We start from the raw sequence: 24,527 nt of genomic DNA, 5'->3' as shown, positions 1-24,527 counted from the left end.
AACATCCAGCCAAGCCAAGCAGGAGGAAGTACCCTGTGGTTTCTAGGAAATAGCAGACTGTCTCCTGTGTTGGAAGCAGCGTGTGCCTGGCTCGCATTTGGAATCTTGTACCTGGCATGGAGTGGGAAATGTAAGAGCTTAACTCGCCTCCAGGCATTCATGTACATATCTCTATTTAGATATCTATATAGGATAGGTTTGACTCCATCTTTTTGAGGTTTTTTTCCAACCTTAAAGATCTTATAATTGTATAAAGTGTAAGAACGGGTGAATTTTGGGGCTGCAGGAACATCTGGAGTAAGAAAAACAGGAATTATCTGTTCCATGTAACTCACAAACCAAGCCCGTTTAACTTGAGTATTGCAAACAGAATTTAGCTTAGTCTTTCACTTCAAGGTGCATGGTGATAGTTGGAGCAAATGGTGGAACCTTTTGTATTTCCTGTCAGCAGCAAAGAACATGACAGGGCTGGAGAGTGGCTGTGGCCACTGGGAAATAAGAACTGGTTATGAGAACTGGATGTGTTGTGGTATTTCTCAGTAGCCAGGTGTCAGCACTGCTGAATTATTAGTAATGGTTTTATAGTCTTAAGGAAGCTTTCTTTAGGTGTACAAAATAATAAAAAAAAATGCAATCTCCCTTTTCCCCCCCAGTAATATGAATGAATTCTACATATTAAATATAGGATTTCTTAATTATTGTTTCTTTGTGTGTGCTGCCTGAAGAGATGTGTTCTAGTCCCAGCAATGTGTTCTGCTCAGTTGCAGAGGGTCAGAGGCAAGGGGTACTTAAATAGAGAGAAAAATCCTTGGGTTTTACCAAGGGCAGGTGGAAAACCATGTAATTTGCTGTCAGATAAAATCTTGATAAGCAAAACTGATGTGGAGCTGAAAGCCATGTTTGTATTTGTTCAGGGTAATGAAGGTGAAAGAGACCAAGAGTTAATTATCTGCTCCCAGTGTAGAATTTCAGGAACTCTTGAAGCTCCCTGAATAACTCGGTACAACTGCAGGGCTGGGTTGACATTGGTGTGCTGCAAATCTGGGGTGCCAGCACTGACCCACTTCTCTCCCTGGAAAGCTGAGGGCCTGGGATCCACTCATTCCTTCTTAGGAAAGCAGCAGATCCATGGAATAAAAACTGTCAGGAAAGGAGAGGTCAGAGTAAACCAAAGCAAACCCACTGTGGTCTGTCCTGCGTTGGGTTTGGATGTTACACCCGTTTGTAGAAAGCTTTTTGTGTCTGGCCCTGTGCTTATTTATTTATTTATGTATTTATGCATTTTATTTTGACTGTCATCCAAAGAAAGCTTGGGGAAAAAAAAGTAAAGGATCATTCTATTAAACACAGGAAAAGAGCAGTGGAGCTGATGTTTGCCTGCTGTGCTTGAGGAGGTGAAATATCATTCCCAGCAGAATTCCTTGTGCTTGCATAGGTGCTTTGAGAAGTTCTGTGCAACCCGAGATAAGAGCCATATTAAAGCAGCATGGAGTTCCTGAAACAAGGAGTCAGCTCCAACCTCTGGAATCCTTTATTTGCCCGGGAAAACAATTACTGTAATCATTGTCCAGAGAATTATTGTCCAGAGAATGGTCGCTCCGAGTTCACAGCAGTTCTTTGTGCTCAACTTCATTCCCAGTCAGCCGAGCTGAACTGTCAGGTTCCGAGGCATTATTGCCAATAAAACCTGCTAGTCCCTGGGGCAGGGGCTGGAGCTCTGAGTGAAGGTTTTGTTGCAGGACCAGCTGAGGCAATGCTTCTCCAGGCAGCCGCCGGGGGCGAAGGACACGGACACGCTGGTGCAGGAGCCCGACAGCCACTACGGCACCTGGAGCCAGCAGCGGCACAGCGGAGACAGGTGAGCTTTGCTCAGCTTGGGGATGCTGCAATCCCACCATCCCAGAATAGTTCCATGCTGGAATGGCCTTAAAAATCATCTCATTCCAACCCTCAGCCATGGGATACCTTCTGCTAGAGCAGGTCGCTCCAAGCCCTGTTCTCGGACACTTCTACTTGTTTTCTAATCTGATTTTCTTTCCTTTAAAAGATTTTCTGATTGTCTTTCCTTTAAAAATACTACCAGGTGAATAGCAAAATCTCTCTGGAATAGCAGAGTGGCAAAATCCCTCTGGAGCAGGGACTCTGGGCCTCAGGTGGGGTGACACAGGGTGCATCTCTCCATGCCCACATCTCAGACTCTCGAGTGTTTTATTGGTGGTGAAGTGGAGGATGAAATGGAGTATCAGCTGAGTAAAACTGATATTGAGTATTGCTGATGCTTTTTTGCTCTTAGAATGATTTAGTGAAATAAACCTAGAGCGGTAAAGTGTGAGTTTTTTTTATAGTTCACACCTGTTGTATAAATTACAGCTTGATCTACCCTGAACTTGTACCCTGTCTGCTCAGTGTAGTGTGAAAATAGCATTTTATCTGGTTTTTATGCTATACTTGTTGGGATCTTACAGCAGACATTAATGTCAATTATGTTTGGTTTGTTCTGCACTTGAGCACTGCGTGTTATGAATATTTTTATTGCTTATGAAATCAGGGTAACGACCAGCTCGAGGTTCAGCAGCCAAATGAGTGCCAACAGTGACAGCCACGCTGCTGTAAAATTAACTTGGATCCCAGGATGGTACAGACATTTCTGAGATCAGTTTCTTAACAAAGGTGCTTGTCTCAGCTTCACAGCAGACAGCACTGGAGAGTTATTTCAATCCATCCATCCTGATGAAAACAGCTCCACCTAAACGTTCCGGTTCACTGAAGGATTGGACTCAATCCCATGTGCTGGAATTTTGTTTGCACTGCAAGAAGTATTTAGATTTTGCCTTTTTTACAGTATAATGGTGACAGTGTAGAGACTCTTCAGCATTTTGCCACCCCATTGCTCTGTTTTATTTTGACTTACAGCTCACTGGAGGGGAATTACTGCTGTATTTATTCAGGCACTTGAAGAGAAATGAGATTAGTGTACTTTTAAATAATGGAAGTCTTCCTGGAATATATTGAACAAGCATTTTGTCTGTGGTTTATTTTGGATGAAGTCCCTGTCAGGAGCAGTGCAGATGTTCTCCTCATGTTGCTGTGGGTGCTCTGAGCCTTTGGTGCCTCCTCCTCACCCCAGCTGGAGGCAGGAACACTCAGGAGATGTTGATGGTTCAGTTTTCCTGTTTGGCCTGGCTCACTTCCTTGCCAGCCCCATGGTGTCACACCCCGTGGGGACCAAGGGGTGTCACAGCCTCCTGCTGTGCTGGGGGAACCTCCAGCCTGGGGCATTTCCCAGCATTGCAGCCATGGAGGGATCATTTGAGGAGTGTTCTGGGAATGACCTCATCTTCATGGAATCACAGAGTCCTTAAGGTTGGAAAAGACCTCCAAGATGACCGAGTGCAGCCTTCTCCTGAATCCCACTGTGGCCATTCATCCAAGCAGAGCCACCTCTGCTTGGCATGTGGACACTAACAGGGATGGGGACTCCTCTGCTTCTCTGGGAGAGGAGAGGAATTTTGAAATCAAAAGCCATAACTTCATGGCAACAGGATGAGCACTGTCCTTTTCCTAGAGGAGCTTTTGGAAGGTGAAGGAAGGAGTATTTTCCTCTAGAGCTGAGCCACTGCTGGAATTAGCATAAGGAGCTCCTCTGGGCTGGTTCCAGTGAGCTTTGGCCAGTAACTCCTTGGGATGGACAGAGATTAAATAAACCATCTCCTCCCATTTGGAGGCATTAATTGGATTTTTCTTAGTTTATCTAAAAGATTTGGTTTTAATTTTTCTCAAGCGCTTTAATGAGCTTTTCCAAGTTGGCAGTGTAGAAAATCCTTTTAGGTTAGAACAATCTTCATAAGGAAAATTTTTGTTTTTTACAGGAAAGGAATTGGTTTTAGATGGTGGAGCCATACAGCTCTGACTCCTCATTTCACAGGCTGAAGCAACACCTTTTTATGGCCTCTATACACTGTCATGCTAAAACTAATTAAATTTAATTGCAGTTGGAAGTGAGGATTGCTGTCAGTTTATTGTCCATTGTGATAGCCATCCTGCTGGGTTTGTGTGCTCCACGTGAGGGATGATGTCTCAGAAGTGTCTATAAATGTACCTGTGGAGCATCAGGGTAGCTCATGGATACACTCACAAACCCTGAAATCTTAATGAAGTAATAGAAAGAGGTGCATAATATATCTCAGTAATGAGAACTGAAAATATGTTTTCAATTTCATTTTTCTAAAGGGAATTTTCCCTCTCATTAGCTGTTCACTGGAAAGAATCCACTGCACATAACTGGGTTTGGACTCTGGGTATCCCTCCCACATTTGGGGATGAGCTGTGCCATAGGGGTTGGTGTATGAGGCTGTAATTGTGCATAAACTCCAAAGGAAAATCCGTTGGGAAGGTTTGGGAATGAGGAACCACCAACCAGTCCTATTTCAGCTGGATTTCCATCACATACTAATCTCAGATATTTCAGTTTTAAAAACCTCAATGAATTGTATCAGCTGCAGCCCTGGGATGTAGCAGACTTTTTGGAGATGTGCAAGTCCAACAGGATCCTTTCAACACACGCTTTAATTTCCATGAAAGGTCCTGCACATTGTCCCTCCCCTCTCCATTTTTCCATATTGCAGTGGCTCTAAAGCCTAATGCTGCAGATACCAAATGTCATTTGAAGCAAAAATCCTAGACAAAAACCTTCCCCCAGAGCTCATTAGTGCCATTCTTAATTATCCTGGGGCCCACTGGTGAAGGAGGGAAGCAGCATTCCCTCTGCTCGTGTGCTGGAAACCCTCTGGGCAGTGTCTGCTCTGCCAGACTGGACATGGCACCATGTGCTGGTGCTGATGGAATGCTGAGTGGTTAAACTGCCAAGTGTTTTTATCCTGGGATTTCTGTACCAAATAGTAAGCTTTATTGCTTAAAAGATGTGCATATGTTGATAGAGGTGTGGGTTTTTTAGGTTTAGAACAGTTTTCCTAGATATGTGCCCAAGAAATGCTGCTTAGTGGCAAAAGACTTCTATTAAGAGGAGGAAAAAACAATCAGAACTAAATCCTTTCGGTTTTGGTTTTTTTGGAACTGAGAATTAGAAGCACGACAGCCCAATTTTTACTGACAATAGAATGTTCCTATTTCAAAGAATACTCCAGCATTTGTAACAAAGGCAGACACAACTCTGTCCAGCTTTCAGTCCTGACCCTGCAGCTCATTCCTGTCAGTCTGGGCCATGGGAGGAATTCTAGGAATACACTGGGAGCATCCCACACCGGGGAGCAGGTGCTGCTGCCCTCCTTCTGCCCATGGAGCCCTGCCTTAGGCTGCCACCTGGTGCCCAGCTCTCTTCATCTCCAGCATTCCTGAAGGAAAAAATCCTCAGGCTGCGCAGAATGTGTGAGAACCCAGGGCTTGGTCTGGGGTCTCGTGTGGTGGAAAAGTCTCTCCTCCAACCCAAGCTTCCAAAGAAAGGCTCAGCAGTCTCTATTGTTCGGTCTCAAGGCAGTTTATTGCAAGTTATCTAAAAGATTTTCTTCTCGGGCTGCTGTGGTTTGCTCACAGCTCAGGCAGAGGCACACACACACCCTGACATCCTCTCTGTCTGTGTCTTCTTCTTCTCTCCCCCCACCCAGGGCTGCTGCTATCTTTTATATGATATATTACGTATTACATGTTTATAGTTGGCCCCCAATACCTACTACCTATATTACAAAGTGCTTTTCTACTCTAAACCAATCTGTGAGTGCCAGTATCACCAAGAACATGGAGCTGAGGAAGAAGAAGGAGGAAGAACAGGATCAGCCCACTTTCCTCCATCTTAGAACTTCTGAGCCCCATGTACAAAGTAAAAAACCCCCTGTACAGGTGCTAAAACCCCCCTGTACAATACTAAAAAAAAAATTCCCCTCTACTTTGTAACTACTTTTACTATACTATCTAACCTTTTGTGACTGCTTGTTCCACCTCCAAAGCTGGTAACTCATTCCATGGCTCAAACTCAAAATCACAGCTGTTTCCAGCTGCCTGCCAGGGTCTAAAATGCTTCTGACCAAGGCCTGGAACCTCTAAAAATGTCTGAGAGACATTTTGAGTTCCAACAGGAATGCACCCCAAATACACCCCAATCCCAACACGCTGTGAATCCAAGGGGTGAGGGCCGTGCCAGCGGAAGGGATCCGCACCATGCTGCTGGTACTCAAACTTTCTGTTCCACTTTTATTTAACCCCTGCTGATCACGTGTGATCCAGCCTGGCCTTGCAGGCCTGTGTTTGCCCCGAAGTCTCAAGAGATTCCATTTGCTCCAATTTGCAGCTTTGTGGGAGAATCTCCTTCCCTGGACACGGAGGCGGGGTCGGGGCGGAAGCAGCCCGCGGGCAGCCACGCGTCCTCGCTGTCCTCGCAGACAGAGCCTCCCTCCCTGCCTGAGCACCATGACTTCTCCAAAGAGCCACGGAGCACCAGCCTGGACCGCTCCAGCACGGACATGGACTCCACGGATGGCACTGATCTGCCTCCTCCAGGGGACACGCTCCCCGAGGACAAGAGTTATTTCTCCTTCATTGATGTAAGTTGCCATCGTGTGTTCCCTCAGTTAAGCCCTCCCCAGTTCCTTCTGGAAACTTTGCAACCTGGTCTGCCCTGCCTCTCCCACACTGAATTTTGCCAGATGTTTTCCTGCTTGAAAAGTTTAGGATCAAAACTGCAGAGTTTTTATAAGTCTCTGCGGTGTTTAGGTTCTGTGAGATTCCATAAAGTGCTGGCCTTGGATAATCAGTCATGGAATTCCAGACTGGTTTGGGTTGGAAGGGATCTTAAAGCTCACTCAGTTCTACCCCTGCCATGGGCAGGGACACTTTCCACTAGACCAGACTTTCTCCAAACTGGCCTTGGACACTTCCAGGGATGAATATTGGAAGTATGATTAAATAACACAAACAGTCAGTGGCTGCTGTGCTGTCAGCCATGCAAATTTAAGGCAAATTTAAGGACCTTAATTAATATTTTTCTTATTTTACAATCGGTTTCTTTCCACAGTAGCTCACAGTTGCATTTTAAAGGATTTTTTTTTTCATATTGAATAATTTTGCAGTTGGTGTAAGACAAGGAGTTTCTGACTATACAGTTTTTGAGGTCTAGTGCTGCAAAAACTTGGTTTAATTTGGAAAATCCCTCTAAGATCATTGAGTCCAGCTGTTATCCCAGCACTGCCAGGGCCACCCCCAAGTTCCACATCCACACGGTGTTTTAACACTTTCAGAAGGTTTTGTTTTTTCCCTGGGCCACTGAAGGTGTCACTGTAAAACATTAATAGCTCTAAGTGCAGCTGGCAAATGCTGTGTGATAAGTAGTTTATTCTTGACCTTGAGTCTTTTGAAAAAAAGGAGCAAACCCACATATTCTGGAGAAGGGGAGGCTCAGGGATATTTGGTGGTTACAGGCAAATCTATAACAGCACATTGCTTTAAGCAAGTAAATAAATTACAGCTCTGTAGATGTTACTGCTTATTGGACGAGTTAGAAATGACTGGTCACAGGTTTCTGAATGCTGTGACACTAAACTTGGAGTGTCCCTGGTGCTGGTGAGTGGCTTTGTTTGTGGCTGGCAGGGAAGCTGCAGCTCTGCACTCCAAGGGAGTTTTGTGTATTTGTTCTTTTTAGACCCCAATCTCGGGATTTGCCGTCATCTGCAACCAACTAGCGAGGCCTGTATTCATAAAACACTCTAGGAACTAAACTCCTGATTATTGCAGTTATTTTTTGTGTTAATTTAGTGCAAATTATTCATGCAACTCGGGTATCCACACCCTAGATCAAAGGATTACACCCAGTTAGCCACGAAGTACCATATCCTCATCATACACTCTTTACTATGACGTTAAGTGACTATAATAACAATAATCAGACAAATACCCATTTTAATTGGTGGATGCAATCAGGTGGGTTGGGATTTCCCTGTGGGGGAGCTGGGGCTCATTCCCAGGTGTGTGTTTCTCCAGCACACAGCTGTCCTGGACTCCAGTGCTCTGAAGACTCGGGTGCAGCTGAGCAAGAAGCGGCGGTGCCGGGCGCCCGCGTCGCACTCGCTGCGCAGGAGCAGAGGGCTGGACCTGGAGAACAGGTTTTCCTTGACAGAAGAACCAGATAATGGCTGGATGTTCAAAGATTCCACAGGTAACCCCTCAGCCACCTGGAGTAATTGGTTGTGGTCAGCCTGGGTGCAAGGGCAGGAGTTTGTAAAAGGCATTTTTTAAATACAGCTCTTCGTTCCTGCTTGAGTGCAGGGAGAAATGTTGAGCAAGGCAGAGATGAAAAGCCAGCTCATGGTTTCCACCTCTGCTTTTTTTTTTTTTTTTCCTTGGTAACAATTAATTAGAAGAGAAGAAAACTATGCAACAGGAAGATTCTGAGGAGGAAGAGAAGATCCAGCACACTCCGAAGTCATCTTCTGTGCAAGCCCAGAGACTGCCCGTGTTCCCAGGGATGGATCACTCTGTTCTCAAGGTGAGCTCAGGCAGAGCCCAGTAGGTGGGAGATAAACCAGTTCAGTACCTGCAGGTGCAAGGAATTCCCTCACTCGTTTCAGGGGATTTTTTTTGTTTTTATAAATCTGGAGTGATCCGTTCTGCATTCCAAAAAAAAAAAACCACCAAAAAACAAACAAACATAAAAACCCACCCAAAACCACTGGATGCTGGCTTAAAAGGACCCCTTTCTTTATTTTTATCTTTAGGCCCAACTGAGGAAAAGACAGGAGTCTGAGAGCACTGGTGACATCGGCTCTGCTCAGCTCTTCAAATCCCCCAAAGCACAGCTCGGCACTCCTGGCAGCAGAGTGCTGCCCTCCAGTGTGGAAAAGGAGGACAGGTGAGAGAATCCCAGCTCTTCTTGGTGGAATGAAAAAATAATACAACAAGCTGGTCATTCCTTTTTTGTTGTTGTTGTTTCTGGCAGTTTTCATAAAGAAAGAATAAAGAGTATTTTTTAAATATGTATCTTAGGTCAGAAGAAAAGTCTCCTCAGTGGCTGAAGGAGCTGAAATCAAAGAAGAGACAGAGCCATTATGAGAATCAGGTTTGAAAAGGTACTTGGGTAGGAAGGGGGGCTTTGCTGAGTGCAGATGTGCAGTGACAAACTCACATTTTCTTTGATGTGTTGGTGTCACCACTGTGGCCCCACCAACACTGCCCTTCCCCTGCCCTGTGCACCAGGGGTGTCAGGAATTGGTGCTCCTCCATTCCCATTCACAGTTCCACTGATTCTCTGCACATAATTTGATTTCCATAACCCTCACTCTGTTGGGAATTCCCAGTTTGAAAGCTTTGTGTGGTTTCAGCACAATTCTGGGTGGCTCTTAAGCATTTAATGTGTTAAACAGACAAAACCAAGGTGGCACTACAACAGAAAACACATTTTAAGGGGTTCCTGTTCCAGCTGGCCATATCACACCCTTCCTTCTGTTTTCCTTTCCAGACAGTGAATCTAACTAGGAGAAGATAAAGAAGTTTAACAGAAGCCTTAACTCATCTGAACCTAAACCCCCATGTCATGTTGCTGCTGTTTGCTTCCTGCCTCAACTGCTCTGTGCATGGTGCCTTCCTGTTTTGTGGAGAAAAGCTGCTTCAATTCATAGTCAAATACAAAGCTGTGTCTGTCAGTTGTGGGGACAGTGGCACTTCAGACCTGCCTGCCAGGAGAACCCCCCTGGGTCATGGGTGGCACTTCAGAAAGTCTTGGAAAAGAGAGATATCTGGGAGTGCTGTGATCCAGGGAACTCCCCTCACCGTGGAGCAGACTCTGTAGGTGTTCACCTCTGGGAGATATCTGGCTGGGCTTTGTGTTTGTTTATGAAAATAATAATTTTAATCAAATTTATCTTTTTTTTTCTTTTTTTTTTTTTCGTGAACAAATAGTAAGCTCCTATTTAGAATGAAATTTGTGGAAGGTGAGAGTGGAAGAACAAATCATGTTTACTGCCATATTGAAAAAGGAAACTTGATTATTTTTTGTAAAATGTATTTTTGATTGGCTTGTATTTACATGTGATCTGCTGACCTGGCAGATGGAGATAATTTTTAGATGAACAAAATGTTAACTTTTGTCACTCTTGAAGTGGTGTATTCTGAGTTTTGTCAGCATGTGGAATAATTGCTTCATTGGAATGTCTTTCCTAAAAAGGATCAAGCAATAATGTCAACCAGTTCTCTTTAAAAAAACAAGTAAAAATATTGTAAATACTGTTTTTATAACAAAAAAGGAAGGGAAGAGGGAGGATGTTACGCTCATATCAGGGTTCCAGTTAATTGTTGAATGTCACTTTAATAGCAGTTCAGATAGTCCCACTTCATATTTTTATTTGTTAATCTGTAAATACCAGGTTTAAGTTTTTATTTTTATGCTGATCTCGTGGGATAACCTAAATGTGATCTTGAGTTTCTCAGCTGATTTCCTGCCTTTCCTTTGGCAAGACGTGCTGATAGCGGAGTAGAGACCTCCTGGACCACACGGGTGTTTGGGTATCCCTAATTCTCATATATTCCTGTCCCTGGACACTCATTCTGGAGCACCACCCACCACAGCCATGGAAGACAGACTCGATTCTTGCCCCAGATAAGTGCTCTTCCAGTACCCTTTAAAAGTGCAGTAGCCCAGGGAGGGAGGTGACTCCAGGTGCTCCTCAGGCTCAACCAGGAAAAAGTGGGAGAGGGAAAAGGAGAGTGGAGAGCTCTCCTCACCTGGCAGAGCTCCTTGGGCTGCATTCCCCACATCCTGCTGGGGGGCTGCTCTGGATACAAACCATAAAGCACCAGCACTTCAGCTCCTTTTCCTTTTTGTCTTTTTTTCCCCCCAATCAGCGTTTTGGGAGCGTGGCTCCCGTGGGGCCTGCCCAGGCCAATGTCTGTCAGGCTTGGAGCTGCCAAAACCATGTGCCAATTCACCTCATGGAGGAGTCATTTGGGGGAGGATTTGCAGTCCCAATCTGCAGGAAATAGCAGCAGGATGGCAGGAGACGAGTTCCATCTGCACATCTCTCGCTCCCGGGTTGTATTCCGGTGGCAGCTCCCTGTGCTCCCTGGAGATGAGCTGGAGACATCTGTCTGATGTAAAAGTCTTTTCCCTGTTGCTTTGCCCTGTTTCTCATGGGAGCTGTTGCCACTATTATTTTGGAAGCCCCTCTGCTCCCCGCAGAGCAGCGATCCCCAGGATTCCGATGGAATTTTGGGAGGGGCCGTGTCAGTGCAGCCACCACCATTGAGCAGCTCCTTTTAAAACCTTGCACAGCTTTCCTTCCCTGCCCTTTAGATGATGGTGGAAAAGGTGACTCTTGGCATGTTTTTTTGGGATATATTCCCATGGCAGCACCCAAGGGTTCCGTGGGCGTGTCCCAGGTGTGACACTGACCTGGCCCAGCCCGAGCAGCACGTGCAGGTGAGGAGGATGATGGTGGCTGCTCCTCCCACGTCCAGAAATCAGTCCCTGCTCACAGGAACATTCACACAGGCTGCGTTTTCCACTTCCACAGGTGACAGTGTTGTGTTCCACACAGTTGGAGGATTTACTGGTTCCTGGTGCAGGCCAGAAATTCTGTAACTGTTTGTGTTGAGGAAACTGAGGGGATTGACACGAGGTTTCCACACAGCCCTTGAATGTGTTTGCATTTCCACGTCTGCTTGGACAATGCACTGAAATTACTGTATTGAGTAGTTTAACCTACTACTGAGAAATGTTTAATGCTTAAATGTCTAATTAAAGAGCATCTTTAGAATGTTGTTGAATGGGAAAGTGTTTCTTCTGCTATTTCTTTATATTGTACATGGATTAAATATCGACTTCTCTTTGGGTTATCACTCTGTAATAAAAGACATATAAATATGTTATTACTTCTTAAATGATAGAACAGACTGTAATACACTTTATATAATTCTATTTTAATTCCAAATAATGCTTCTTGGAATTTTTTATGCTTTAACTTTTGTTGCCATGTGCTTTTTCCTGCTGTTGATTGGAGATGGAAGTGAGCTCTGATGTTCCTTCAGATGTGCTGCTTCCTTCACTCCTGGATCCTGCCTGGAGCAGGTTCAGCTCTTGTCCAAAAAGTGATGCTAAAGGTGATGGAGGCCCTGTCATTTCCTTTGTCTCTCCCCTCACAGCTCCTCAGCTGTTTCTTCCTGCTTAAAAAGCCACATCAATATTGGGTTTTAAAGGTGGGATGATGTGTTTTGTGGAATTCAGGAACACTTTCTGCCTGCCCTCCTCTCAAGATCCTCAGGTATCCCTGCTCCATGTGGCATGTCAAGGACTTGCACAACTGCTCCACTGCTTTTTATTGGAATTCCCAGTTGTGGATTTCTTCCTTTTTATTTTTCTGTTTGCAAATTCACCTTTTTAACATCTGTGAATCTTGGATTTGCTTCTCATCCACCAGAGCCTTTCACTTCCTGCAGAGAAAGAAGCAATGTTGGTTCTCCAACCTTTGACATCCCAGACTTTCCATAGGACTTAACCCCCACACACCATCCCCTTTCCACTCCCCCAGAAGCTTGTTTCACCCTGTTGCTTGTTTTCAAACTGGGGCAGATTTGGGAATGCAAAGTGTGACCTGTAAAAGGTTTGGAGCAGCAGATCCCTGGTTTCTGCAGGGATGGTGTGTTCCAGGGGCAGGTGGGCAGTTCTGGGGTGCTGCCACGGGGTGTGTCCAGGTACAGAAGCTCTGGGGTGAGTTCCCAGTGCTGTCACTGCTGTCCCCAGTCCAGCTCGGGGGGTAAAACAAACTATTCCAGTGAAATGCAGAGCTGTCACCATAACTGTGCTCCCCATCAGCCCGAGGTCACTGCCTGCACCTCCCTGAAGGACACTGGTGCAGGAGCAGCTGCAGCCAAGTGAGGGAAGTGTTGGATCCATCCCTTCAGCCCACTGCTGAGAAGGAAAAACAGGTATTTGCTTTAATTCCTTTTAAAAATCAGCTTCCAGGAGGTGAAGGCTTTTGTGGCCAGGTTGGACAGGGCTTGGAGCAACCTGGGTTAGTGGAAAGTTGGGGGAGCAGGGGGGCAGAATGAGATGAGCTTTTTGAGGTCCCTTCCAACTCAAACAATCCTGTGATTCTATGAAAGCACCTCCATGGAGCTTTAAAGGGATTTGGGGTGTTCTGACAGAGGCTGAAGAGTCTCTAGTTCTGCTCCCAGCCTGGGAGTGGAGAAGGGTGAAGGGTGGGAATCCTTCCCCAGCTGGTGGTGAGCTGTTCCATGCCTGTCCTGTTCACTCAAATATAAATGTATTGCAAAAATATAATCTGAAATAACTTCTGGTTCTTCTGGTGGGATTGGCAGAGGAGGAGGGCCAAGATCTGGTGGTTTTTCTCATTCCATATTAAACAAAATTGTATGAAATCTAGTTTTGAAGGAGCTCTTGTGGAGATCAAGCTTTTATGTTGCTCCACGTAGCCTTATAGAGTCTGTCAGTCTGGGTCACAATAAATACATAGATGAAAATCACATAGATAGTGTGATAGAAATCCTGTATTTTGTGTTACACAGTTTCCTAGGGAATAAAGATATCCTGGCTGCTCTGTTTTGTTCTGCAACATTACCGTTCCAGTTTAGCTTTGGCAGGTATTAACAAAAAATACCGATTTTCTAACAGTCGTTTTTCAAAGGGATTTAAGTGGCTGACAGCAAGAGGAAATTGAGGTTTGTTTGGGAGAGGCATCAAGGAGATCCAGTGCCCCTTCTGCCATGTTGTTGGAATTGCCTTGTCAGTGTGGAGAGCTGGGAGAGGCGGATCCAGGGCCCTGTGGCCGTGACAGAGCTCAGTGAATGAGGCTGCTGGGGAGGAAGGGACTGGCACGAGAAATTCTTTGTTTCTGATTTGTTGAGGACAGCTGATGTTGTGTTTGAGAAGACAGAAATGAATCCGTTCCTCCTCAGTCTGTGCCTGTTCGAGCTGTGGGGCAGCTCTGATGGGGACAGCAAAATCAGGGAGCACAGGATGGGCAGAGTGAGGAAGAGTCAGTGGGAGACACCTGGGTCATCCCTGCCATACCAGGCCTGGAGCATCACCCAGCGAGGCCAGGGGTGGGGTGGGGCTGAGGAGCCTCATTCCAACACGTACAACAGGAGAGGTTTCCATCCCTCTCCATCCAGCTTGTCCAGCCTGGCCCAGGGGATTCAACTTTCTGGCTTTTACAGTAAAGGTTTCGTGGGTAGTTCTTGGTTTCAGATGAGCCACACTCAGAGCAGGTAGAAAAACCTGCAAGGGCCGAAGTAAATTGGGATCTGTGCAGCTGAATAAAATGTTCCCTGAGGAATCAGGATGGTTTGGGTCTGAAAGGACGCTCAGAGGTGAAGAGGGAATCAGGCCTGCTACCAGCAGAGTGAGATGCTCCCAGTTTGGTGCCTGGTGTGAGATGCTCCCAGTTTGGTGCCTTACATCATCCTGTGCCTGTGAAGATGGACAAACCCTTGTGCCAGGCTCCCGAAATCCCTTGTCACACACCCCAGAATGGGTTCCCAGCCTGTTCCTGGGAAATACCGGAGAGGGAGCCAGACTGGGGCAGAGGAAGAAAAGGGACTTGATGGAGAGAAGCTGCTGAGGAGCAAAGTTAAATCGAGAACACCATTCTGGAAATGCTGAGCTTCTCCAGCTTCCTGCCAAGCTCCCGGAGCTGACCCCGGCCCTGAGTTGCACCTTGCCCTGGAGCCCCCACAAACGGGGATATTTTCCTCGGATTTTGCTTCGTGCTGCGCTCAGTTTCCAGGCTAAACCCTCCCGTGAACTGCTGACGGCAGAGTTTTCCAGAGAACCTGGCAAGAAGCAGCGTGAACGTGCTGATGTGAATTTCGACGTTAATCTTCTGTAAATCGAGCGGCCCGTGGCCGAGGGACGGCCGGGAGAAATCCGGGTGATGTTTCCATGGCTCGCTGCGCGCCCGCGCTATTGAGATGAAATCTCATGGATGGAATTCCGTGGACGCAGCTGCTGCATCAGCGCTCGGGGAATTCTGCTGTTCTGGTCAGAAGTGACCCATAAATAGCGGGGCCACCCGCGCCGCCCGGCACAGCGGAACCACACGGACAGGTAGCGCTGCCGGGACTGCGAGGGGCTGTCGCAAAGTTGGTGTGTCTGGGTCCAGCTGGCCCCCAGCGAAGGGTGTGGCGAGAAGTGAAGCTGCAGGGTTTGATTCAGGACGATATCAAACTCCTCTGTCATCTCCTAAGCCCCTCGCCGGCGTGGCGTGGCCGGGGAAGGCGTGTTCCAGTGTTGGAGCAGAGTTTTGTGGATGTTCCTGGAGAGAGAGGAGGGGGCTCTCACCGCCATCCCCCCAGCCGGGTTTGGTGTCCTCCAGGATGCTGGAGCGAGGGAGAGGTGTCGGGTTTATGTTGTGGGGAAAGATGTCAGCAGCTGGAAGCTGAGAAATTCCTGCTGGGAGCAAAGGCTGGGCTGTGAGAGGGGAGTTTAGTGGTGACTGGGCGAGCTGCCCTGGGCAGAGGGCTCTGTGGCACTTGGGACGGGGCTCGGTTCAGTCCTGTGGGTGCCTGGGGGAGGATTTGGGCCTGTGTGCAGGAGGGAGAGGAGGATGGAGAACGGAGCTTGCTGCTAGCCTGGACATCCCTGGGGATTTACAGCTGCTGCACCAGGGTCTGTGCTAACCCGTGCTGCGTGGTCCATGCCAGCTTCATCCTCTGTTTCATTCCCAGCTGTAAATCCTGGTGCCTCCCGCCTTAACTTCCTGCAATTTGGGTTTTCCAGGCACAATGACCGAGCAGCAAAGTCCCCCCGAGCAGATGGCGACTGGGGAGGGTGCTGGCGAGCGAGGTGGCAACTACAAGGTATACTGGGCTATACTGGGCTGTACTGGGGACAGCTGGATGCTGGGTGCATCCATGGGATGGGTGTGCACACGCCAGGCTGGAAGCAGTGGCAGCACTGCTGGGGACAGGAGTGGCCTCCAGCTCTCCCACAGCAGCAGTGGGGGTGGCCCCACTCTGGTGTTGAGCCCAGGGTGGGCTGCAGGTTTGGGAAGCAGCTGGGGCTGGGGATCTGCTGCTGCTCCCTGCCTGCGTGGCTGCCAAGGCCACTGGCTGGCCAGGCTGGTGTGCAGCTGCCCAGGGATTTCATCCAGGAGTTGAAGCATCCCAGCACAGCAGGATCAGCTCTGGGCCCAGGCACTGAAACTCCCCAGGTGGGCTTGTAGGTTGGGATTCAGCTCGTAGGTTGGTTGGAGGTAAATCAGCTGGAGAGAATGCAGTGGGTGCAGAGCTTCCCACAAAGCTGCTCCTGGACAGGGAAGGCTGGAGGTGGAAGCAAATCCTGCCAGTGGGAGAGGGGTGCCAGGACCTGGGGCTGTTTATTGGTTTGGGGTGCACAGAAGCTCCTGAGGAACCTGGGTGTCACCTCTATCCCTTGAGGTCCCCATTATGTGGTGTGTGCAGGAAGCTCTGCCCTGTCCCAGACTCAGGTGTTGCAGCTGGGACCCCTTTGGGACAGTGCCAGGGTCACCCCACTGGTCCCTGGACCCTCCTGGTCCCTGAATGGTGCTGGGCACCCTGGGCCCTGCTCTGTGCCACGCTCTGGCCGCTGGGACTGGCTCCAACCCATCCTGCAACTCAGCCTCGAGGCTCTGCTGAGAGCAGGGCACCCCTGAGCCACTGGGGTCTCTGCACCTGGCAGGGTGTAGAAAGAAACACTGAACAAAGAGCTCGTGCCAGGCCAAGTCACGGGGATGGTTGGATCTGGAGGGAGCAGTGATAAGGAAATGATAATGGGCAGTGACCAGGCTGGGGGTAGGAGAGGCAGCCCATGGCTCAGGAATTTTCTTAGCTCAAATCTTCTGCATTTCCAGTGCTGTGTGTGATCTGGTTTTCAGCCTGTCACAGACAGAATTCCAGCTTGTGCTTTACCAAACATCCTTGGCCAGAGCTCTTCAGGACTGAGGCACTGGCAGGACCCAGCTCTGCCAGGCGAGGAGTGACCTCAGCACAGGATGGCTGGCATGGAAGGACACTGCCAGAGCCCTTTGATCACTGCTGCCCCCATCTCCTGGGGCGTTCCCCTGCTGTGGTGGCTGACAGCGTCTCTCCCCACCTTAGATCACGATCTACGAGCTGGAGAATTTCCAGGGGAAAAGGTGTGAGCTGACAGAGGAGCTCCCCAACATCACCGAGAAGGAGATGGAGAAGGTGGGCTCCATCCAGGTGGAGTCTGGCCCGTAAGTCTGGGGTGGGGAAGGTGGAGCAGCTCCAGGGGGTGGCAGGGAGAGCATCCCCCTGACCCTGGGGTCCTGCAGGTGGCTGGGCTTCGAGCGCCAGGCCTACGCCGGGGAGCAGTTCGTGCTGGAGAAGGGCGACTACCCCCGCTGGGACTCGTGGTCCAACAGCCACAGCAGCGACAGCCTGATGTCCATCCGGCCCCTCCAGATTGTGAGTAGGGCTGTGCTGGGCTGGCCACAGCGCTGGGGACCAGCGGGGACAGCCCCTGAGCCGCCCTGTCCCCCAGGACAGCGCTGACCACAAGATCCACCTGTTTGAGAACGCGGGCTACACCGGGCGCAAGATGGAGATCGTGGATGACGACGTGCCCAGCCTCTGGGCCCACGGCTTCCAGGACCGCGTGGCCAGCGTCAAGGCCCTGAATGGAACGTAAGGATGGGGACACAGGGGACACCCCAACGGGTTCCTGCCCGTGGCACCGTGGTTGGTCCCCCCAGGGTGGTGACGGGCACCAGGCACAGCCACTGCAGCAGGGCAGCTGCTCCCATGGTGCTGCTTGTGCCCATCGTGTCCCTTGTTCCCTCCCTGCTGCCACCTTTTCCCTGGCCCACAAGGAGTAATAGGGACCATGCCGGTGTCCCTGGGGCTGGATGATGGCTCCTTGCCCTAAGCCACCACCGAGCAGTGGAGCTGTGCTTCCTTCTCCATGAACTTTCCATCCCCTCCTGGCACACAGGGCATTTCCCACCCGGGTGCCGCCTGGGCGGTGGCACTCGGTGACAGAGTGGCCCTGGGCAGCATCACCGGGCTGTGGCAGGCAGAGACACGGACACTGGGATGGGGATGGGGGCACTGGGATGGGGATGAGGACACTGGGATGGGGATGGGGGCACTGGGATGGGGATGAGGGCACTGGGATGGGGATGGGGACACAGACACTGGGATGGGGATGGGGGCACTGGGATGGGGATGAGGACACTGGGATGGGGATGGGGACACAGACACTGGGATGGGGATGGGGGCACTGGGATGGGGATGAGGGCACTGGGATGGGGATGAGGACACGGACACTGGGATTGGGATGGGGACACTGGGATGGGGACATTGGGATGGAGATGAGGACACGGACACTGAGATTGGGATGGGGACACTGCCCCTGCTCCAGGGGCTGTGGGGCTGTGGGCTGGGCACTGCTGAGCGCTGCCTCGGTCCCTGCAGGTGGGTGGGCTACGAGTACCCCGGGTACCGTGGCCGCCAGCACGTCTTCGAGAAGGGCGAGTACCGGCACTGGAACGAGTGGGACGCCAACCAGCCGCTCATCCAGTCCGTGCGCCGCGTGCGGGACCAGCAGTGGCACCAGCGGGGCTGCTTCGAGAACAGCTGAGGGACCCCCGGCCCCCCCGGGGCCGCCCGCGGGCTCCCCCGGCTGCTGCCGTGACCGTGGTGTTTTTTGTGCAAAAACCTCAATAAAGCTCTGAGCTGGAGGCTGCCGGGGCCTGCCTGGTCCTGGGCTGGGGGGGTTGGGGAAGGGGGGGCAGGGGGATGGGGATGGGGCTGTGGTGGTGCCCAGCAGCCCCGCACAGGGCAGAGGGGGCAGTGCCAATGTTTGCAGTGTTACATAAAGGCTGCGGCTTTCCACAAATAACCCCCGGTGCTGCCGCGTCAGGGTTTTTCCAGTGCCTCTGTCCCTTTCCACAGCAGCTCCTGCCCGCTCCCGGGGCTGCTGGCCAGTCCCAGGGCAGGGAGGGGGCCGGGGGGAATGTGGAGCGGCCACCCCTGGGTGCTGCCAGGCCCTGTGCACCCCAAGGGGGGCTCATCCCGCTGTGCCCAACCTCAGCATCCTGCAGCGTCTCCAGCCTGTCCCCAAGGAAGTTTCCCACAGTTCTGGGGTGGTTTTTCCCCACGGGAATGAGCGCTGACATGGGGGGGCTGTCCTGGGGGCAGAGGTGGGGGGTTTAGGGGTACCACGGGTGCTGGTGGGAGCTGAGCTGCCCTGGCACTGCCCTTCCCCAGGGGCACAGTGGCCACGCTTGGGCACCCACCGGGCTGGGGCAGGGATGGGACATGGGCTTGAGTCCACCCGAGGGCTTTGTGCAGGTCCTGAGCAACCCCCCAGAGCTTTTCCCTTTGAGGGGGGGGTAGGTGGCTGTGAAAGGTGAGTGTCTGGCCCCGAGTGGCAGAAGAGAAGCTGCTTCCAGAACAGTCCATGGGGCTGCCACGGCCAGGGGCTGTGGCACTGGCACTGCCCGGGGCTGGGATGAGCTAAACCAGCCCAGCAGAGGCAAGGGAGGGGGTCCCTGAGCACTCTGGCAGCCCCTTGCTGAGGGGATGGATGTGGCTGCAGGGACCTGGAATGGGTCCATGAGGGTCCAGGCTCGGGATTAACTGAAGGGATTAACCCAGGAGCTGGGGAGGGCAATACTGGGTCCATCTGTGGGGTTGCAGCAGGACACACGGGCAAGAAAGGCAGATTCCAGGGTTGGGAATGCTGGAAATTCTGGATCACACCCTGACCTGTCCATGGGTTTCTTGCAGAGCTGCAAGGTCACCTTGGCCCCTCTACCCCAGACCACGGGGACTGGCCCCCCAACACATCACTACCAGAGCAGGCTGTGGTTCCAACACCCTGTGGGTGACCCTGTGTGCACCCACCCTGGGGCAGAGGTGACCCCACAGCCCCCATCACCTGCTGTGGGACCCTCGGGAGGTGCTGTATGGGAGAAGGGGAAGGTGTGGGGTCTGTTCATAGCTAGGGTGCCACAGCTCCTCTGTGGGGTTGAAGGAGGCTGGTGGGTGCTGCAGCAGTGTCTCCCTCTCTGTGAAACCTCCTTTGATGCAACCCCCAGCCCCGTGCAGCCTCCTGGCTTGGCTGCTGGGACAATGCCACCAAAGGGATTCTGCTGCTGTCCTGGCCCCCCAATCCTGCCCGTGCTGCCCATCCAGCCAGGACAAAGCAAGGGGCTCCTGGCTGCTTCCCATGGACCCCAAAAAGGCGAGGAGGAGCCCAACACCCAACCCTGCCTGGGTGCTGCCCCAGCCCTGCCCATCCCCGGGCTGCAGACGGGCAGAACCAGACGATCCCCAGCGCTTTGGGGCGTTTTATCCCGCATGGAAAGAGCCGAGCTCAGCAGCCCCAGGCTGGCGGCAGGGGGGGATCAATTCCCTTGGCCCCAAAAATCCTGAAGCGGGGCTGGCGGGGCTTTGTTGGCCAAGCCCTCCCCAGCTCTTGGCACGCGTTCGGCTGATGCTTGCAAAGTCCAAATCTCCTCGCCACCAAGCCGACAAAGCGGGTGACTCGAATGTGACAGGTAATGAAATAACTCGGGCTCGGTGCTGGGGCAGACAAAGGCAGCGGCGGGATCAGCTGACCCCGGTTTTCATTGGGGTTTAATCCAGCGTTCTCGCTTTGAATCAGGCTTTAACTAGTTTGTAAATAGTTTTGGCACCTCTCTGCTGCAGCTCGGTATAAATTCCACCTCCCGGGCCCAGCCCGTCACTGGCTCAAGCGGGTACTGGTATAACTGGTAAGACTTTGCTATTTATCATCTTCTCTTTTGCTGTAGCCCCCTCCCGACCCCCGGGTCCCTTCCCAGTGCCAGCGGTGGCTGAGCTGGGGACAGTCCTGTCCCCGCAGCCCAAAGCCACCCTGCCATGGCTTAGTTTCTTTTTTGTCAGGAATGAGTTTTCACCTGTTTTGGAGCTGCTCAGATCCTCAGGGTCCCTCTGGGCTCCTTCCAGGGATTGGCAGTGCCAGGCTGGCCCGGGAGGGCTCGGCACAGGCTCCTGTGGCTGGGGCTGCCAGGGGAGCCCCAGTCCTTCTCTCCATCACCCTGCCAGCCCCCACATGGAACCAGGACACTCAGCTGTCCCTTGCTGGACAGGGACAGCAGGAAACCCTCGATCACAGGGCCTGGCTCCACTGGGAATGATTTAGGAATTCCCTGGGCTCACAGTTCCCCGTGCTGGAGACTCCAGGCAGGTCCCAAGGACCGTTGCCTGTGCTCTGAGCCTGGGGAGGTTTTGGGTGCTGAGCAGCTCTCAGCAGAGTTTGTCCCTGGCACCCCCAGGCTGAGCCCGATCTGCTGCAAGCCCTGGTCCCACCACCCTCTTCCCTGGGCAGGGTATGGATGGGGGCATGGACACAGGGCACGGGGCTCTGAGCAGGGTCCCAGCGTGTCCTCAGGGGCAGATTTTAACCTGCTGGGTTTCTCTCCCAAGGCAGCAGACAGCCCAGCTGATGATGGCTTCCGAGCACCAAATGCCAGCCTCCAAGCAGCAGCAAGCCAGCTCCAAGGTCAGTGGGAGACTGCCCGGCCCTGCAGGGGGGTGAGGGCACCCTCAGCCTCTCTGGGTGCCCAAATCATACCCGGAGGCACTGCTGGGAGCAGCTGAACTCCCCTTGCCAACCGCCCTGGCACTCCCAGCTGGTGCCAAGCACAGCTGAGCCATTTGCAGCAGGGCCAGGGGACGGGGAATGGGAATTTTTTGGCATCTCGCAGCCTCGGTGCAGGTGGAGCTGTTGGGAACAGATCAGGTGCTGATCCCCCACACCCAGCAGATCTGTCCCCACTGCATTAACCCCAAGGTCTGTGCTGAGCTGGCGGCCCCGGGGCTGTCCCCGACCTGTCCCCGGGTGTCTGGGTCACCGTGTCCCTCTGGTGGCTGCCACAACCCGAGTCCCTCGGCTGTTTGATGCCTGCTGTGAGCTTGGCCATCCCTCTGCCAGGAGCACCGGGGCACTGGGACAGAGCTGGCAGGGCCTGGTGGGCACCCGTGAGTGAGATCTGCATCCTCAGAGAGTCAGCAGCAGTGCCTTGACTCGCAGGCTCCTTAAAAGCCTCTGGAGTGCAGTTTTGGGAGAGGGAGAGGTCTGGACTGCTGCAGATGTGCTGAGGACAGCGTGTGCCCCCCGTAGTGGTGACAGGGGCGGGGTGACACCCGCGCTGAGGTCCTGCTCTCCTCCAGATTGCCATCTTCGAGCAGGAGAACTTCCAGGGCCGCTGCCATGAGCTCAGCGGGGCCTGCCCCAACCTGAAGGAAGCCGGCGTGGACAAAGTGGGCTCCATCCTGGTGCACTCCGGACCGTACGTGAGGGACCTGGGGCCTGGGGGTGGCAGGGAGGGGGCTGGGGAGGAGGAGGGGTCTCCCCACCGCCACACCCGCACGGCACCGTGGATTTCGTGTGGCCGACGCCGCTGAGCTGCTCGCCCACCTCACCCCAGGGAGTGCCCGGTGCCAGGGGGTGCCAGCAGGTGAGCAGGGGGACACGGGTGAACAGGGGGTGACACTGTCACCTGGACAGGCTGATAACCCCTTTCAGCAGCGGGAGAATGGAGGGGTGTGGGCATGGGCAGAGATCACAGCGTTACCCCCAGTTTGGTTTCCCTCCCTTTGGGTGCAGGGACAGGTGAGGCTGGGACCCGCTTGGTGCCCTCTCCCCACCTGCTGGCCCTGTGTGTGCTCTCCAAGCCACGGGCTCCGGGCAAGGCAGAGCCCTCAAAAAGCCCCTGGAGTGCTCCCAGCCTGCACCCACTGTGCTGCTCCCAGAACAACGGGGCAGCTGGTAGGAGCACAACCCCAGCTCGGACATTTGGGTGATCCTCTGAGTCCCCAGGCACCAAGGGCGGGTGGCCATCAGGTCGGAGCATCCCCAGCGGGAAGCCCTGCGGTGCCACTGCTGGCTGGAGGCGCCGCAGCCCCGCCTGGCACATCCCTGGCACCTCTCCCCTCCTGGCATGGAGCAGGGGACACGGCCGGGGCTCAGCCCGGGCAATCGCCGGGGGCGGTGCCAGGGGCCGATCCCCGCGTCTCTGCCCCCTCTGAAGCGCGTCCCCTGCTCTCTTCCAGCTGGGTGGGCTACGAGCAGGCAAGCTGCAAAGGGGAGCAGTTTGTGTTTGAGAAGGGGGAGTACCCCCGCTGGGACTCCTGGACCAACAGCCGGAGAAGCGACAGCATCACTTCCCTGAGACCCATCAAAGTGGTGAGAGCACCCAGACAGCCACTACCCACCCGCCAGACCAAGGTCTGCAGCCAGAAGTCTTCCCCAGCCTTCCCCCGCCCTCCCCAGCCCCGCGGGCGGAGGGGCAGCCCCTCCTGCGCACCCTCGCCCCAGCCCTCGGGGCCCGGGGAGCCGTGGGGGGGTCGGAGGGGACACTCCGCGGGGACGGGGGCAGTGGCAGGTGACCCCAGAGCGGAGGAACGTCTGCTGGTAAGTCTGGCAGTGCCCGCGCAGGCAGCGGCTCTCCGAGCTGGATGGAGGGACGCGGAGCACCCCCGGCATCAGTGCCGGCCCTGGCCTCGGGTTCCCCCACAGCCCTGGGCTCTGCCCCCCCTGCCCAGCCCCGCGGGGCCCGCGGCCGCTGAGCCCCGTCTCTGCTCTCCCGGGCTGCAGGACAGCCAGGAGCACAAGATCGTGCTGTACGAAAACCCCAGCTTCACCGGCAAGAAGATTGAAATCATAGACGACGATGTGCCCAGCTTCCACGCACACGGCTACCAGGAGAAGGTCTCGTCCGTGCGGGTGCAGAGCGGCACGTAAGTACCGGGGGAGGCGCGGGGGGGCCCCGGGCGGTGCCGGAGCATCCCCGCGGGGCTGGGCTCCGCCGGGCCACGCTTGGGCTGCGTGTGTTGTGTGACCTCCCCCGCGCTTGCCTTGCCAGGTGGGTGGGATACCAGTACCCCGGCTACCGGGGCTACCAGTACCTGTTTGAAAAGGGGGACTACAAGGACAGCTCAGACTTCGGCGCTCAGCACCCCCAGATCCAGTCGGTCAGGCGCATCCGGGACATGCAGTGGCACCAGCGCGGTGCCTACCACCCCACCAACTAAAGCCCCCGGCCCGTGCCGGGGCGCGGGGAGCGGAGCAAGCGTTCCCCCGGCCGCCGCTGTGCCCCCGCGGCCTCGCCTCCCGCCTCCCCCCGTGTGATGCCCGCGCTGCCGAAGCAACTCAATAAAGCTTGGAGTTTCAAAGTCCCAGCTCTGCGCTTTCATTCGTGCGGAGGGACGCCGCTGTCGGGATGCTCGCCCTGCCCTCCGTGCTCCTGGCTGCGGAGGCGGCTCCTCGCCGCGCCCCCGATGCTCTCAGTGCCACCCGGTGCCATCGGTGCTGCCGGGTCACCCAAGTGTCCGGGGTGAGGGAGGCGAGCTGGGGGCTCCGGGGCTCAGCCCTGTCCTGCGGGGACAAAGGTGTCCCCTGAGCACCGCGGCAGATGCCACAGATGCTCCCAGGAATCGCCCTCTCGTCGAGGCACCTCCAAGGCGAATAATGGCATTAGTTATTAGGCTCTGAAAGCTTTAATTAGTGACAATGCTTTAATTTAGCAGTCACAGTGCTA

At 53.0% G+C, this 24,527-nt stretch overlaps 3 protein-coding genes across 8 annotated transcripts in view; all 3 read left to right on the top strand.

The window, feature by feature from the left end:
- The window catches only part of KIAA1671 (KIAA1671 ortholog), a 64,868-nt gene extending 53,098 nt beyond the window's left edge, over positions 1-11,770 (top strand). For 2 of the 3 annotated variants that reach the window (XM_021544706.4, XM_085593191.1), the window contains 7 exons: positions 1,740-1,858; positions 6,302-6,554; positions 7,987-8,161; positions 8,364-8,491; positions 8,721-8,854; positions 8,989-9,071; positions 9,461-11,770. In XM_021544706.4, coding sequence (XP_021400381.3) covers positions 1,740-1,858; positions 6,302-6,554; positions 7,987-8,161; positions 8,364-8,491; positions 8,721-8,854; positions 8,989-9,067 — 888 coding nt within the window. In that variant the 3' untranslated portion in view covers positions 9,068-9,071; positions 9,461-11,770. The remainder of the gene's footprint in view (positions 1-1,739; positions 1,859-6,301; positions 6,555-7,986; positions 8,162-8,363; positions 8,492-8,720; positions 8,855-8,988; positions 9,072-9,460) is intronic. The other variant, XR_014958672.1, reaches the window with a different exon arrangement.
- A 147-nt stretch (positions 11,771-11,917) lies between these two features.
- CRYBB3 (crystallin beta B3) lies at positions 11,918-18,682 on the top strand. Of its 2 annotated transcripts, none has more exons than XM_085593197.1 (6): positions 11,918-12,921; positions 15,734-15,813; positions 17,074-17,192; positions 17,271-17,403; positions 17,480-17,622; positions 18,412-18,682. In XM_085593197.1, the coding sequence occupies exons 2-6, from the start codon at positions 15,739-15,741 to the stop codon at positions 18,575-18,577; spliced, it is 636 nt and encodes a 211-aa protein (XP_085449323.1). In that variant the 5' UTR covers positions 11,918-12,921; positions 15,734-15,738; the 3' UTR covers positions 18,578-18,682. The 2 variants fall into 2 exon arrangements, with proteins under 2 accessions (XP_085449323.1, XP_085449322.1); XM_085593196.1 differs by having other exon boundaries at positions 11,918-15,061.
- Positions 18,683-18,757: 75 nt separating this feature from the next.
- CRYBB2 (crystallin beta B2) lies at positions 18,758-24,168 on the top strand. Of its 3 annotated transcripts, XM_085593195.1 has the most exons (6): positions 18,758-20,717; positions 21,412-21,487; positions 22,159-22,277; positions 23,041-23,173; positions 23,585-23,727; positions 23,853-24,168. In XM_085593195.1, the coding sequence occupies exons 2-6, from the start codon at positions 21,431-21,433 to the stop codon at positions 24,019-24,021; spliced, it is 621 nt and encodes a 206-aa protein (XP_085449321.1). In that variant the 5' UTR covers positions 18,758-20,717; positions 21,412-21,430; the 3' UTR covers positions 24,022-24,168. The 3 variants fall into 3 exon arrangements, with proteins under 3 accessions (XP_085449321.1, XP_021400238.2, XP_085449320.1); XM_021544563.4 differs by lacking the exon at positions 18,758-20,717 and having other exon boundaries at positions 21,179-21,487; XM_085593194.1 differs by lacking the exon at positions 18,758-20,717 and having other exon boundaries at positions 21,179-21,487; positions 23,041-23,727.
- The last annotated feature ends 359 nt before the right edge of the window (positions 24,169-24,527 follow it).

This window comes from Lonchura striata, chromosome 15 (assembly GCF_050655825.1).
Source record: "Lonchura striata isolate lonStrDom1 chromosome 15, ASM5065582v1, whole genome shotgun sequence".
In the NCBI taxonomy this organism is placed as follows: Eukaryota; Metazoa; Chordata; class Aves; order Passeriformes; family Estrildidae; genus Lonchura; species Lonchura striata.
Note: the sequence above shows the minus strand (reverse complement) of the source record. Positions and strands in the feature narration are given on the sequence as shown.

What these genes read in the sequence shown, in the direction of transcription:
- CRYBB3 (XM_085593197.1), top strand. Translation starts at nt 15,739, where the DNA reads ATGACCGAGCAGCAAAGTCCCCCCGAGCAGATGGCGACTGGGGAGGGT. An exon ending in ATCCAGGTGGAGTCTGGCCC is followed by an intron (nt 17,193 to 17,270) that starts GTAAGTCTGGGG and finishes GGGGTCCTGCAG; the next exon opens with GTGGCTGGGCTTCGAGCGCC. An exon ending in CCATCCGGCCCCTCCAGATT is followed by an intron (nt 17,404 to 17,479) that starts GTGAGTAGGGCT and finishes CCTGTCCCCCAG; the next exon opens with GACAGCGCTGACCACAAGAT.
- CRYBB2 (XM_085593194.1), top strand. Translation starts at nt 21,317, where the DNA reads ATGGATGGGGGCATGGACACAGGGCACGGGGCTCTGAGCAGGGTCCCA. An exon ending in AGCAGCAAGCCAGCTCCAAG is followed by an intron (nt 21,488 to 22,158) that starts GTCAGTGGGAGA and finishes GCTCTCCTCCAG; the next exon opens with ATTGCCATCTTCGAGCAGGA. An exon ending in GTGCGGGTGCAGAGCGGCAC is followed by an intron (nt 23,728 to 23,852) that starts GTAAGTACCGGG and finishes TTGCCTTGCCAG; the next exon opens with GTGGGTGGGATACCAGTACC.